This window comes from Oncorhynchus clarkii, chromosome 6 (assembly GCF_045791955.1).
Source record: "Oncorhynchus clarkii lewisi isolate Uvic-CL-2024 chromosome 6, UVic_Ocla_1.0, whole genome shotgun sequence".
NCBI classification, from domain to species: domain Eukaryota; kingdom Metazoa; phylum Chordata; class Actinopteri; order Salmoniformes; family Salmonidae; genus Oncorhynchus; species Oncorhynchus clarkii.
The window spans coordinates 80,306,155-80,324,049 of record NC_092152.1 but is presented as its reverse complement, the minus strand read 5'-3'; the positions used below and the strand labels follow the sequence as shown (position 1 = coordinate 80,324,049).

The 17,895-nt window shown below is 34.0% G+C and overlaps 1 protein-coding gene across 2 annotated transcripts in view; it reads right to left on the bottom strand.

The window, feature by feature from the left end:
• Positions 1–16,373, bottom strand: part of LOC139411680 (ADP-ribosylation factor GTPase activating protein 2) — a 30,973-nt gene extending 14,600 nt beyond the window's left edge. The window contains exons 1-11 of one of the 2 annotated variants that reach the window (XM_071158308.1): positions 16,267–16,370; positions 12,848–12,966; positions 12,610–12,682; positions 12,371–12,502; positions 3,927–4,010; positions 3,678–3,786; positions 3,491–3,553; positions 3,102–3,146; positions 1,190–1,242; positions 731–867; positions 171–302 (exon numbers count right to left, since the gene is read on the bottom strand). In XM_071158308.1, coding sequence (XP_071014409.1) covers positions 171–302; positions 731–867; positions 1,190–1,242; positions 3,102–3,146; positions 3,491–3,553; positions 3,678–3,786; positions 3,927–4,010; positions 12,371–12,502; positions 12,610–12,682; positions 12,848–12,966; positions 16,267–16,338 — 1,019 coding nt within the window. In that variant the 5' untranslated portion in view covers positions 16,339–16,370. Of the gene's footprint in view, positions 1–170; positions 303–730; positions 868–1,189; positions 1,243–3,101; positions 3,147–3,490; positions 3,554–3,677; positions 3,787–3,926; positions 4,011–12,370; positions 12,503–12,609; positions 12,683–12,847; positions 12,967–16,266 lie in introns of both variants that reach the window. The other variant, XM_071158309.1, reaches the window with a different exon arrangement.
• Between the last annotated feature and the right edge of the window lie 1,522 nt (positions 16,374–17,895).

The window sequence follows — 17,895 nt, the reverse complement described above, 5'->3', positions numbered from 1 at the left end:
GTAGATAAAGGGCCTCATTGCCAAAATCCCAAAGTATCGTTTAAGCAGGAATGCTATAGCCTACAGTAGCACATGCAAACAGGCAGCACTCATTTGCTATTTGTAGTGCTCAAGGAACGCTTATTCCATGAGAGAAACATTACTGTTCTTTGAAAACATGGTTTGATTACCTGCGGTTGCCGAAGCCCATGCCCAGTCTCTCAGCCTGCTCCCTCTTCTTACCCTCCATGTTCTGCATCTTCTTGTTGTCCATCTTCCTGTCAATCTCCAGCTCCTTGTAGGCCAGGCGCATAGAGGCCACACTGCAAAAAGAGACACATTTGCCAATTGTTCTACATTCATTTGCAACAATTTGGGAATTTTAGGAAATTCTCCTCCCGACCATGTCGTTCTCCTCGTAAAATGATGACCAACATTACCCTCCGTGTGTAAAATGTATTAAGACAATAATTATCATTTTTGTTCCACGGTTATGGTCCATAATTGTCGGTTGCATGATAATATGATTATTGAGCCAGCGGATGTCACTACTGGCTGTCCTAAAGGATCTCTTCCATTCACTTTCTGTATGCAGAAGTAGGCTGTATTATTCATACAACCTCTGAACAGTCTGGCCATGAGAAGACAGCAAATATTAATTTAGTGTAAACACTAAAACAGCAGGAAGAGCAGAATCTGGTGCGGAGGTGTTTCCATGCTCTCTGACTGTCAAACTGTGTGGTTCACTCACATGGACTCCTCTGCCTGTTTCTTAGCATCAGCTGCTTGCTCCTCTCTCTGCTTCTCGACTACCTGGGCCTGTTTCTCCACCTCCGAGAAGCTCTTACTGCTCACCTTCTGGGCCCCCAGGCCCTTCTTAGCACCCAGCTGGAGGGAGAGAGGAGCACAGAGGAGGTGGTTACACACAGCTGGGGACAGATAGAGGAAATGACTGCCCCCCAGTGGACAAGTGGCAGTATTACATTCATGGTTTGATCAACGCACTCTTGATTCATTAGCCAGGTTTGGTGATTCTGATTTGGGACATTTGTTTTTCTGGTCAACGTGACTTATCCAGGAACAACACCGAGCCCTAACTACATGCCAGATCTAGGGCTCCACGTGTTTCCTAATCAGATCACGTGACCAGCCAAAACCCTGCTCCTCACGCAGAGCCCCCTGTCTGAGTGCTGAAGGGGGTGTAACCTACCCCTTTCTTAGTAGTGCTGGGCTTCTTTTTCCCAATGATGGATTGCTTCACATCTGTAACACAAAGCTCATCATTAGAACACTGGTGGACAGCGACAGGCCAGGGACTCCCGAGTTGTAATCGCTCTGCATAACTTTGAAAAAGGAAGTTCTACACACACACACCAATGTTTACCCCTACAAATGCATAGGTGTGCCCCCCATACATGTGAACGCACAAACCGCTGTACGTTTCCCCTCTTGTTAAAAGGTGCAAACATTCAGTGTCCTTAGCAGACGCGACACGAAGAACATGTCAACGCAGTCAGATGAGAAATAGCATCCCAACGGTCCTTTTATCCAGTCAGAGCCGTTTTGAGACAAGCCATGTGCTACAGTCAGCAGTGTTATATCACTGCAGCTGAAGGACAGCACCATTGTCATACACCTGACAGAAATAGTTTCATTAGTTTACGTTATTCTAAAGTTACGGGACACACCGTTACTATAATAAGTATTCACCCCATTGGACTTTCACATTTTGATACGAAGTAGAACTGAAATGATAAGCACCAAATCATTGATCCATACCAAATACTCCATGTCAAACTGATAATACAATTATATAAAATGTTCACAAATGAAGAAAAATGAATAACTCAAATATCTTGATTGTATAGATATAGGCAAGCCTAAATGGAGTTGAGCAGGAAACATTTGTGTAGCAAATCACACAATAAGTTGCATGGCCTCCGTGTGTGAAATAATAAGGGGTCAACATGAGGTGAATGACCCTTTCTTGGTACCCCAAACATACAACCTCTGTAAGGTCAGACACATTTCAGTTGTACAACTGACTAGGTGTCCCCCTTTCCCCTCAGTGAAGTAGTGCATTTCAAGCAGAGATTCAAACAACGATCGGGGAGCTTTTCAAATGCCTCATAAAGAAGGGGCAGTGATTGGTAGATGGGTAAAAAAAATATATATATATAATTTTTTTTATTTTTATTTAAAAAGCAGGCACTGAATATCCCTTTAAGTTATTAATTAAGCTTTGGCTGGTTTATCAACTCACCCAGGCCCAACAAAGATACAGACGTCCTTCCTAACTGAGCTGCCGGACGGGAAGGAAACCGGGCAGTGATGTCATCATGAGTCCTACTGTGACTTTAAAACAGCTCCAGGGTTTAACGGCGGTGATGGGACAAAACTAAGGATGGCTCAACCACATTGTAGTCACTCCACAATACTGATCTAAATGACAGTCAAAAGGAGGAAGTCTGTACAGTATTTTATCCCTCACTTTGACATGAGACTATTTTGTGTAGATCAGCGATGAAAAAAATTACATTTAAATACATTTTAACCCCAATTTGTAACACAATAAAACATGAAGAAGTCCAACGGGAGTGAAAACCTATGATAGACACTAAGCCTGCTAGGTCTGTGACCGAGGCTACATGTTGAATGAAAGGCACTGTAAGCCTGCTAGGTCTGTGACCGAGGCTACATGTTGAATGAAAGGCACTGTAAGCCTGCTAGGTCTGTGACCGAGACTACATGTTGAATGAAAGGCACTGTAAGTCTGCTAGGTCTGTGACCGAGGCTACATGTTGAATGAAAGGCACTGTAAGTCTGCTAGGTCTGTGACCGAGGCTACATGTTGAATGAAAGGCACTGTAAGTCTGCTAGGTCTGTGACCGAGGCTACATGTTGAATAGGGGTTTGTCTGACTGTTGTATTAATGTTAGGAGACTGGAAGAACGAAGAAAGCCTTGGCAGTCGCACATTTTAGTTAGAGCTGGGAGGGAGGGGCTTAAGCTTGCGTGTCACAATCAGGTGAGGTGTCAGTCAAGCACAGAACCAACCATGCTTCCTGAAAATCTGGCCAGCCAATGGGCTAACGGCAACTTTTAAAAAGGCGTTCCAATCACCTTTGGGTAGCTGTGGTTGATCTGACGACAAACGCATGGAGTCCTCTACGGACAAAGCAGACACAGGTGTTACTGAGGGCTCCACGGTCATATGGAAAACCTCCAGTGACTGTATTACAGGGTGGGCTATGTATGGGAGGGGTCGGGACAATTTGGTGCCTGGTCCAAACATCTAAGGGGGGTCTCCAATTCTGGGAAGAGCCAACAAGAGCAGCCTTGCCAGAATATCAGGGGGGGGGTTTACTGTGGATGTTGAGGTCTGTAAATGGCTGTAACCATCACCTATTCCTTGTTTTTAAGGTCAGCAAAGATCTTTGAGAGGTGAGGGGAGGAGCTGTTGTCATGTGAAAGGAGGCAGAGGAGGAACAGGATGTTGGCTGATGACTTACCCATAGTGACTTTGGGAGATTGCTCAGTGCTCAGTCCCTCAATGCTTGGTCCTTCCTCCAGCTCTGAGAATGTCAAATACAATCACAGATCAACTGTCTAATTCAACCTCAGAAACATATGGGAAAGCTCCAGACGAAAGGATAGGAGAGGGGGGACTGTGTGTGTGTGTGTGTGTGAGAGACTCACGAGTGCTGGCGGTGTGGGGGGCTTTGGGTGTGTCCTCCAATAGTTGAGGAGTGAGGGTTCCATTGTGTTCTGTCAGGGAAGGAGCCGTCACATCCCAGCTGTTTGAAGGCTGCAGACACACCAATTCGGTCACATTAAATAACACAACACATACACACAGAACCAACACTACTGCACCCACAGAATGAACACAGAAGCACAAAACACTTGTGTGATTGGTGTGATTTGAACAGTAGCCCTCAGGCCTACCTGAGTATGCTCAGTAAAGAAGTCTGCCTGTCTCTTCTCTGGGGCGGCAGGCTGGCTGCTCACACTGGATTGGTCAATCCACAGCTGAGAGAGAAAGAGGAAGGGTTAACGGACGCCATTCACACCGACAAATGACATTTACTCCTGAGGTGCTGACCTGCTACACCCCCAGCAACAACTGTGATTATTATTTGACCCTGCTGGTCATCTATGAACGTTTTAACATCTTGAAGAACCATCTGGCCTTAATGACCATGTACTCTTATAGTCTCCACCCGGCACAGCCAGAACCCTCTACAACCACTGTGATTATTATTTGACCCTGCTGGTCATCTATGAACGTTTTAACATCTTGAAGAACCATCTGGCCTTAATGGCCATTTACTCTTATAGTCTCCACCCGGCACAGCCAGAAGAGGACTGGCCACCCCTCAGAGCCTGGTTCCTCTCTAGGTTTCTTCCTAGGTTCTGGCCTTTCTAGGGAGTTTTTCCTAGCCACCGTGCTTCTACATCTGCATTGCTTACTGTTTGGGGTTTTAGGCTGGGTTTCTGTATAGCACTTTATGACATCTGATGATGTAAGAAGGGCTTTATAAATACATGTGATTTAGATGGCCCAGAGCCAAATCAACCCCTGGCCTCTATAGATATAGACATCATGAGTCTATACCCACTAGATTTGGGAAAGGAATATGCTGGTCATAGGGATCGTATTGATTTCCCATTTTAAATACAGCTCAGCTCTATCACACCTGCTTAAACAGTTTGGCCCAAACCGAAGAACATCATAGTTGATGATTCTGAAACTAGCGAGTTAAAATATGAAACACCTCTACACACTCACAGCACATTCAAATCTGATGTGGTATCTGCAAAAGCCTTGTGAGGACCTGGAAGTGCATCTGCATGCAGCTGCACCAATAAGAACAGATCTGGTGTTTGTGGGTAAGTATGTATCGTGTGGTCCATCCACAAGACATTAATTAATGCTGCTGGTGACATCACACGTGGAGTTTGCCCACTCGCTGGTGACTCAACAGGCCAATGTGTAGCTGATATGGGTGGCTGTGGGAGGGACGAGAGAGGGGGAGTTCGTTGCCTTCTCAGTGGAGGAATAATATCACCGTAGGAATATATAGACCTATATAGATAACCATAAGACATAATAATATATAGATAACCATAAGACATAATAATATATAGATCTATATAGATAACCATAAGACATAATAATATATAGATCTATATAGATAACCATAAGACATAATAATATATAGATCTATATAGATAACCATAAGACATAATAATATATAGATCTATATAGATAACCATAAGACATAATAATATATAGATAACCATAATAATAATAATATATAGATCTATATAGATAACCATAAGACATAATAATATATAGATCTATATAGATAACCATAAGACATAATAATATATAGATCTATATAGATAACCATAAGCCATAATAATAATATATAGATCTATATAGATAACCATAAGACATAATAATATATAGATCTATATAGATAACCATAAGACATAATAATATATAGACCTATATAGATAACCATAAGACATAATAATATATAGATAACCATAAGACATAATAATATATAGATCTATATAGATAACCATAAGACATAATAATATATAGATAACCATAAGACATAATAATATATAGATAACCATAAGACATAATAATATATAGATCTATATAGATAACCATAAGACATAATAATATATAGATCTATATAGATAACCATAAGACATAATAATATATAGACCTATATAGATAACCATAAGACATAATAATATATAGATCTATATAGATAACCATAAGACATAATAATATATAGATCTATATAGATAACCATAAGACATAATAATATATAGATCTATATAGATAACCATAAGACATAATAATATATAGATCTATATAGATAACCATAAGACATAATAATATATAGATCTATATAGATAACCATAAGACATAATAATATATAGATAACCATAAGACATAATAATATATAGATAACCATAAGACATAATAATATATAGATATATATAGATAACCATAAGACATAATAATATATAGATCTATATAGATAACCATAAGACATAATAATATATAGATATATATAGATAACCATAAGACATTAATATATAGACCTATATAGATAACCATAAGACATAATAATATATAGATATATATAGATAACCATAAGACATAATAATATATAGATAACCATAAGACATAATAATATATAGATCTATATAGATAACCATAAGACATAATAATATATAGATCTATACAGATAAACATAAGACATAATAAAATATAGATCTATATAGATAACCATAAGACATAATAATATATAGACCTATATAGATAACCATAAGCCATAATAATAATATATAGATCTATATAGATAACCATAAGCCATAATAATAATATATAGATCTATATAGATAACCATAAGCCATAATAATAATATATAGATCTATATAGATAACCATAAGCCATAATAATATATAGATCTATATAGATAACCATAAGCCATAATAATAATATATAGATCTATATAGATAACCATAAGCCATAATAATATATAGATCTATATAGATAACCATAAGACATAATAATATATATATATAGATAACCATAAGACATAATAATATATAGATCTATATAGATAACCATAAGACATAATAATATATAGATCTATATAGATAACCATAAGACATAATAATATATAGATCTATATAGATAACCATAAGACATAATAATATATAGATCTATATAGATAACCATAAGACATAATAATATATAGATCTATATAGATAACCATAAGACATAATAATATATAGATCTATATAGATAACCATAAGCCATAATAATATATAGATCTATATAGATAACCATAAGACATAATAATATATAGATCTATATAGATAACCATAAGACATAATATATATAGATAACCATAAGACATAATAATATATAGATAACCATAAGCCATAATAATAATATATAGATCTATATAGATAACCATAAGACATAATAATATATAGATCTATATAGATAACCATAAGACATAATAATAATATATAGATCTATATAGATAACCATAAGACATAATAATATATAGATCTATATAGATAACCATAAGACATAATAATATATAGATCTATATAGATAACCATAAGACATAATAATATATAGATAACCATAAGACATAATAATATATAGATCTATATAGATAACCATAAGACATAATAATATATAGATCTATATAGATAACCATAAGACATAATAATATATAGATCTATATAGATAACCATAAGACATAATAATATATATATATATATATATATAGATAACCATAAGACATAATAATATATAGATCTATATAGATAACGATAAGACATAATAATATATAGATCTATATAGATAACCATAAGACATAATAATATATAGATCTATATAGATAACCATAAGACATAATAATATATAGATCTATATAGATAACCATAAGACATAATAATATATAGATCTATATAGATAACCATAAGACATAATAATATATAGATAACCATAAGACATAATAATATATAGATAACCATAAGACATAATAATATATAGATATATATAGATAACCATAAGACATAATAATATATAGATCTATATAGATAACCATAAGACATAATAATATATAGATCTATATAGATAACCATAAGACATAATAATATATAGATAACCATAATAATAATAATATATAGATCTATATAGATAACCATAAGACATAATAATATATAGATCTATATAGATAACCATAAGACATAATAATATATAGATCTATATAGATAACCATAAGCCATAATAATAATATATAGATCTATATAGATAACCATAAGACATAATAATATATAGATCTATATAGATAACCATAAGACATAATAATATATAGACCTATATAGATAACCATAAGACATAATAATATATAGATAACCATAAGACATAATAATATATAGATCTATATAGATAACCATAAGACATAATAATATATAGATAACCATAAGACATAATAATATATAGATAACCATAAGACATAATAATATATAGATCTATATAGATAACCATAAGACATAATAATATATAGATCTATATAGATAACCATAAGACATAATAATATATAGATAACCATAAGACATAATAATATATAGATAACCATAAGACATAATAATATATAGATATATATAGATAACCATAAGACATAATAATATATAGATCTATATAGATAACCATAAGACATAATAATATATAGATATATATAGATAACCATAAGACATTAATATATAGACCTATATAGATAACCATAAGACATAATAATATATAGATATATATAGATAACCATAAGACATAATAATATATAGATAACCATAAGACATAATAATATATAGATCTATATAGATAACCATAAGACATAATAATATATAGATCTATACAGATAAACATAAGACATAATAAAATATAGATCTATATAGATAACCATAAGACATAATAATATATAGACCTATATAGATAACCATAAGCCATAATAATAATATATAGATCTATATAGATAACCATAAGCCATAATAATAATATATAGATCTATATAGATAACCATAAGCCATAATAATAATATATAGATCTATATAGATAACCATAAGCCATAATAATATATAGATCTATATAGATAACCATAAGCCATAATAATAATATATAGATCTATATAGATAACCATAAGCCATAATAATATATAGATCTATATAGATAACCATAAGACATAATAATATATATATATAGATAACCATAAGACATAATAATATATAGATCTATATAGATAACCATAAGACATAATAATATATAGATCTATATAGATAACCATAAGACATAATAATATATAGATCTATATAGATAACCATAAGACATAATAATATATAGATCTATATAGATAACCATAAGACATAATAATATATAGATCTATATAGATAACCATAAGACATAATAATATATAGATCTATATAGATAACCATAAGCCATAATAATATATAGATCTATATAGATAACCATAAGACATAATAATATATAGATCTATATAGATAACCATAAGACATAATATATATAGATAACCATAAGACATAATAATATATAGATAACCATAAGCCATAATAATAATATATAGATCTATATAGATAACCATAAGACATAATAATATATAGATCTATATAGATAACCATAAGACATAATAATAATATATAGATCTATATAGATAACCATAAGACATAATAATATATAGATCTATATAGATAACCATAAGACATAATAATATATAGATCTATATAGATAACCATAAGACATAATAATATATAGATAACCATAAGACATAATAATATATAGATCTATATAGATAACCATAAGACATAATAATATATAGATCTATATAGATAACCATAAGACATAATAATATATAGATCTATATAGATAACCATAAGACATAATAATATATATATATATATATATATAGATAACCATAAGACATAATAATATATAGATCTATATAGATAACGATAAGACATAATAATATATAGATCTATATAGATAACCATAAGACATAATAATATATAGATCTATATAGATAACCATAAGACATAATAATATATAGATCTATATAGATAACCATAAGACATAATAATATATAGATCTATATAGATAACCATAAGACATAATAATATATAGATAACCATAAGACATAATAATATATAGATAACCATAAGACATAATAATATATAGATATATATAGATAACCATAAGACATAATAATATATAGATCTATATAGATAACCATAAGACATAATAATATATAGATATATATAGATAACCATAAGACATTAATATATAGACCTATATAGATAACCATAAGACATAATAATATATAGATATATATAGATAACCATAAGACATAATAATATATAGATAACCATAAGACATAATAATATATAGATAACCATAAGACATAATAATATATAGATAACCATAAGACATAATAATATATAGATCTATATAGATAACCATAAGACATAATAATATATAGATATATATAGATAACCATAAGACATTAATATATAGACCTATATAGATAACCATAAGACATAATAATATATAGATATATATAGATAACCATAAGACATAATAATATATAGATAACCATAAGACATAATAATATATAGATAACCATAAGACATAATAATATATAGATATATATAGATAACCATAAGACATAATAATATATAGATCTATATAGATAACCATAAGACATAATAATATATAGATATATATAGATAACCATAAGACATTAATATATAGACCTATATAGATAACCATAAGACATAATAATATATAGATATATATAGATAACCATAAGACATAATAATATATAGATCTATATAGATAACCATAAGACATAATAATATATAGATCTATATAGATAACCATAAGACATAATAATATATAGATCTATATAGATAACCATAAGACATAATAATATATAGATCTATATAGATAACCATAAGACATAATAATATATAGACCTATATAGATAACCATAAGCCATAATAATAATATATAGATCTATATAGATAACCATAAGACATAATAATAATATATAGATCTATATAGATAACCATAAGACATAATAATAATATATAGATCTATATAGATAACCATAAGACATAATAATAATATATAGATCTATATAGATAACCATAAGACATAATAATATATAGATCTATATAGATAACCATAAGACATAATAATATATAGATCTATATAGATAACCATAAGACATAATAATATATAGATAACCATAAGACATAATAATATATAGATAACCATAAGACATAATAATATATAGATATATATAGATAACCATAAGACATAATAATATATAGATCTATATAGATAACCATAAGACATAATAATATATAGATATATATAGATAACCATAAGACATTAATATATAGACCTATATAGATAACCATAAGACATAATAATATATAGATATATATAGATAACCATAAGACATAATAATATATAGATCTATATAGATAACCATAAGACATAATAATATATAGATCTATATAGATAACCATAAGACATAATAATATATAGATCTATATAGATAACCATAAGACATAATAATATATAGACCTATATAGATAACCATAAGACATAATAATATATAGATCTATATAGATAACCATAAGACATAATAATATATAGATCTATATAGATAACCATAAGACATAATAATATATAGATCTATATAGATAACCATAAGACATAATAATATATAGATCTATATAGATAACCATAAGACATAATAATAATATATAGATCTATATAGATAACCATAAGACATAATAATATATAGATCTATATAGATAACCATAAGACATAATAATATATAGATCTATATAGATAACCATAAGACATAATAATAATAAATAGACATATATAGATAACCATAAGACATAATAATAATATATAGATCTATATAATAACCATAAGACATAATAATAATAATATATAGACATATATAGATAACCATAAGACATAATAATATATAGATCTATATAGATAACCATAAGACATAATAATAATATATAGATAACCATAAGACATAATAATAATATATAGATCTATATAGATAACCATAAGACATAATAATATATAGATCTATATAGATAACCATAAGACATAATAATATATAGATATATATAGATAACCATAAGACATAATAATAATAATATATAGATCTATATAGATAACCATAAGACATAATAATAATATATAGATCTATATAGATAACCATAAGACATAATAATATATAGATCTATATAGATAACCATAAGACATAATAATAATAATATATAGATCTATATAGATAACCATAAGACATAATAATAATATATAGATAACCATAAGACATAATAATAATATATAGATATATATAGATAACCATAAGACATAATAATATATAGATCTATATAGATAACCATAAGACATAATAATAATATATAGATCTATATAGATAACCATAAGCCATAATAATAATATATAGATCTATATAGATAACCATAAGACATAATAATATATAGATCTATATAGATAACCATAAGACATAATAATATCAGTCGGAATTTAAACAAACATGGTGTAATTCCAAAAGCTCAATGTTCAGTGGTATAGTGGTTACAACCACAACTTGGGAGTAGGGATGTATCACTGTGAGCCTGGTTTATAATGCTGGGTTAAGGGCGAGTTGTTACATGCATACATGCTACATATGGTACGTTTGGGTGACCGTTGAAGCTGAGCCCACACTCACGTCAGACCCATATTTGGACAGCGCCGTGTTGGCTTGCTGTCGGATCTTCTCTCGGTACATCTGTGCCGCGCGGCTGTTGTACTTGGCGGTAGTGTCGTTGGTGGAGCAGCCATGCTGGCGGAAGAAGGCCGTCTTCACCAGGAGGACACAGACAAGAAGGGAGATAGTCAGATTCAGAGAAGGTCCCGTTTAAAGTTGTGTGTTGTTCAACGTCTATATATAATGGAATGTTATCGTACCGCGTTGGCGTTGCCTCCGACCTGCATACATCTCAGCTGAAACCAGTTCCAGTTGGAGTCGAGCTCAGTGGACCTGAGATGAAGAACAAAACAACATGGGGATTGTATCAAATAATTATCCTTGACAGTGTATGACAGTAAAACGTGTGATTGTCGAGCCATGTGTGTGTGTGTGTGTGTGTGTGTGTGTGTGTGTGAGAGAGAGAGAGAGAGAGAGAGAGACAGACAGCCAGGCTACCTGATAAAGCTGAGGTGCACTCCTAGAGAGCGATGAATGCCAGAGCAGTTGATGCACAGAAACACTCCATATGGTATACTGGCCCAGCTGGGGTTCTTGGCAGCACAGTCAAAGCACGCCTTGCACAGAAACAAACACACAATACACTGCCTAGTTAGCTCGCTACATACCTACAGCAGACATGTCTGGATGTGGTCTTAAACAGGGAAGAGAACAAGCTGTGTAGTTACAGACATGGGACACACTCGTACATTAACCATAAAGCCCTGTTCATTGTCAATGACTAAACTCAAGAGTTATTTACACAAGATCTCAGGTCCTACATATTATCGCCTCCTCAAGGACTGGATGTCCAATAGCTTTCCTGCTTTTTAAACTTGGCTATCAGTGAACCTATAGCTGAGATAAAAGTGGCTGTGAGTTCATCTCAATAAGTTGTTCTTTCTACTGCTGAGGAAGACCGACTGATAGTGCTCCATCCTATTTAAATCAGCTGTTTTAATTAAGGAAGATTACACAGAAAAGTAACATATTTTAGACTATTGAGATGCAACCCATCAGAGGAAGAGGTGACGCGAGAGGAAAAGTAACATATTTTAGACTATTGAGATGCAACCCATCAGAGGAAGAGGTGACGTGAGAGGAAAAGTAACATATTTTTGACTATTGAGATGCAACCCATCAGAGGAAGAGGTGACGCGAGAGGAAAAGTAACATATTTTAGACTATTGAGATGCAACCCATCAGAGGAAGAGGTGACGCGATAGGAAAAGTAACATATTTTAGACTATTGAGATGCAACCCATCAGAGGAAGAGGTGACGCAAGAGGAAAAGTAACATATTTTAGACTATTGAGATGCAACCCATCAGAGGAAGAGGTGACGCGAGAGGGGAAACTGCAAGAAAAAAAATCTGTCTCCTCCATCAGGTGGCAATTTTCAACAAAAAACTTGCCCATCAAGCGAGGCGTTGAGTGTCGAAGGTCAATGAGTGTTGAATTTGGTCAACGAAAGACGTTTTGACGTTTTGTTGCTACGAGTGTACTGATATAAGTAGGACGTGTCACCCGGCAACTTCGAGAAAAAAAAACTCTATATCAGAGTTGTGCCTAGTTTAGTGCTATCCGGTACCCTTGAGACGTCCCTAGCCTAAACCCTAACCTTAACCTTTTTTAATGTCAACTTCAATGGAGTAAAGTCACAGTTGGAACATCCCAATGATCCCAGATAGCAAGGACCATTGTGCATGTTGTTCACACGCAAATCTGCCCTCTCTCATTGGCTAGAATGGTCCCACCTGATCGCACCTCCTCACGACTGTATTTCCAATGACAGAGCGACCACTCGATCATCTGGTCAACATAATACAGCGTTTCCCAAACTAGGGGTTGCTTGATTTGAAAAATGGGGTCACGAGAGAAACGACAACAAAATTGCGCTTCACTCATAGAACCAGGGTAATGTCTGTAACCTCTGGTAGCCGCTATATGGGAGTTGTAATAGTCAATAATGGCAAGTTGAATGCCTGCTTCCTGGGCTTAAAGGAGATTCGCCATATCAACATCTCCTGTAAGGCCCAATTCTGATCCAGTCAACCCCTAGCCCAAGAATGTACTCTTAAGGAGTGTAGTCCTTAAGGTCCAATGAATGACCTTATATACTGAACAAAAATATAAACACAACAATTTCAAAGATTTTACTGAGTTACAGTTCATTTAAGGAAATCAGTCAATTTAAATAAATTCCTTAGGCCCTAATCAATGTATTTCACGACTGGGCAGGGGTGCTGCCATGGGTGGGCCTGGGAGGGCATAGGTCCACCCACTTGGCAGCCCGGCCCAACTAATCAGAATGAGTTTTTCCAACCCAAAAGGGCTTTATTAGACAGAAATACCTCTCAGCACCCAACCCCTCCCTCCACAGGTGAAGAAGCCAGATGTGGAGGTCCTGGGCTGGCATGGTTACAGGTGGTCTGCAGTTGAGGCCGGTTGGACATACTGACAAATTCTAAAAAATGACATTGGAGGCGGCTTATGGTAGAGAAATTAACATTCAATTCTCTGGCAAAAGTTCTGGTGTTCATTCCTGCAGTCAGTATGGCAATTGCGCACTCCCTCAAAACGTGAGACATATGTGGCATTGTGTTGTGTGACAAAACTGCTCCTTTTAAAGTGGTCTTTTATTGTCCTGAGCACAAGATGCACCTGTGCAGTAGTCATGCTGTTTAATCAGCTTCTTGATATGCCACACCTGTCAGGTTGGTGGATTATCTTGGCAAATGAGAAATGCTCCCCAATAGAGATGAAAACAAATGTGTGCCAACAAAGAGAAAGGCTTTTTGTGTACATGGAAAATGTCTGCGATTGTTTTATTTCCGCTTATGAATCATGGGACCAACACTTTACATGTTGCGTTTATATTTTTGTTCAGTGTAGGTTATTTTCAGAGGTAAACTGGCTCTGGCAGCCAGAACAGCAAAATACTCCAACTAAACAGGAATTGATTCTCAATTGCGATACGGTTCAAGAAACATAAATCCCTTAAGTTCATAACACATCTCCAAAATATACACATACACCGTTTTAACCGGCTTCACAGTTGCTGCCGAGAGTATTTTTCGGTTACAACACGTTTCTGGTGGTCTTCTTCCATTACACACGAAGCACAGGTGGTCGCCTCAGTCTTCCGTCAACACACGCTGTAACATGGAGATATGGCCGTGTGGGGAGACGAATATAAAAAGGTGTATAGTACTTTACCTTTTTGAAAATTATTTCTCGCTGATATGAAAGATAGGTTCCTTATTTCCAAAAACCGTAGCGCAAGTGATGCGTGTTCAAGTTCATACGGAGCGTCCGGGCTCTTAACGTTCCCCTGGGAAGAAGATAGCATCAGTCGCAAAAGGTAGTTATCGACTATGGATGAGGCAACGTTAGTCGACCCCGGGAATTTAGCCTGGTACGTTTAAGCTAGGCAACTTTGCATTTTGGTAATAGCTTATTAGCTGGACATCTGGATTGACAGGAAAATAACCTAATGGCTAGCTAGCTAACGTTTGTTAGGAATCCAATTACGTTGGCTTTGGTGCTAACGTTAGACAATCTCTTTCAGACATTGGCCCCGTCCCTACTCGTTCTGGCTCAAATAAACAAGTCACCAGACTGGTTAACTAGGTTAGAAAAGCAGGGTGCGTTGACGATACATAGCATAGTATACGTGGCCGATTTAGATAAGCGAAGTTAGCTCACTAGGCTAGCAGAGCAGCTAACGTCAGCTTCTTGCTGGCCGTCGTAAGGCCCAGGCAGAGACCAGCTTGCTACCGTAGACGGATGGACGTGATCATTTTTCTGGTCTACGTTCCACCTCCAATAACGGATCAATAAACGAGTGAATAGACACTAAGCACTTATTCGTGTTACCTTGTTAGTTGGAATAGACCGTAGTCTTTTAAAAATGGTCAGAATTTCTGTCTTGTTCGGCTCCGCAGCCATCTTGCTACCTTTCTAGAGGTACGGGTGCCAGTGGGGATAAAAAATACTGGGTTGTTCGCGAAGTTCGATCAGAGGTGATGCTGCGTTCATATGCCCCTCGTAAAGTCGGAAACAAACAGTTTTGTAAGAGCGCTGATTGTTTAAACTTTTTTGTATGCCTATTTGTCTGGCCGCAGTTCTACACACTGGCGACGCATTTTGGCCTGTTTGGTGTACTCTAAAAACAAAAGGTTCCTGGACTATCCTTAGGGGTTCTTCAAATTGAAACTGTGGGGGAACACCTATAAGTTCTTTGAAGAACCCCTTTTATGGATTTAAAAATATATGTTTTTATTTAATTAGGCAAGTCAGTTAAGAACAATTCTTATTTACAATGACGGCCTATCCCAGCCAAACTAACCCAGACGCCGCTGGGCCAATTGTGCGCCACCCTATGGGACTCCCATTCATGGCCAGTTGGGATACAGCCTAGAATCGAACAGTGCCTTTAGACGCAGTGCCTTAGACCGCTGCGCCACTCGGGAGCCCCTCAAATAACCTTTTGGGATTCATTTCTAACTACACCCCCCCCTCCCCTGTTATTATTAATAATCAAATGAATAACAATAACAATATTTTAGTTGTCAGTGTTTCTTGTGATTTTAGTGGCAAAGCAGAATATATATTTTTTCTAAATATGAGGTAAACTCCCAGCAGAGTCAAGTCCAAGTCCAATGGTGTGTTGATGTACATGTGTTGGTGTTCTTCGTCTCCATAGCCAGAATGATTTTGCAGTACATGGTGATTGAACAGGTTTCCTGTTATATCCCAATAAGAGTAATTGTACAGATTTTTTATTTTTTAAACATCCACACGACTATTCATGCCTTGGTTTTTGTGGTGAATATTTGTTTTACATTTTATGTAACTGGGCAAGTCATTTAAGAACAAATACCCAGACTTGACTCTGCTGGGAGTTTACCTCGTTTAAAAATATATATATATTCTGCTTTGCCACTAAAATCATAATAAGCACTGACAACTAAAATATTGTTGTTATTGTTATGCATTTTATTATTAAAATGGAGTGTAGTTAAAAAATGGACCCCAAAAGGTTCTTTGACTGCTTTATTCAGGGACAGAACAACCGATTTTTTAACTTGTCAGCTCATGTAACAGATGTGAAATGGCTAGCTAGTTAGCGGTGGTGCGCGCTAATAGCGTTTCAATCGGGCGATAGCCTGTCACTTCACCGGCCAAAAGCGGAGCATCACCGAGCCATAATGTCAACAAAACAGCATGATAAATCATTCAGAAACATATGTAACACATGTTACAATTTTCAAAGTAGTTTTCCTTGGGATAGGTTTTTATAAGAGCAAAAACTTTTGAATGTGAAAACACTGAGTACTCCGCTCTTCGATTTAAAGCTGCTTTCACATGCTAGGAAACCCGGAAATGTCCGACTTGTTAACTGGTTGATCGCGGCAAGTGTATAACTACGACCAGTTAGCAAATCGGAAAGTTCCGAGTTTCCTAGTTCCGACTAGTACATAAATGCGACAGAAGGCCCAATCA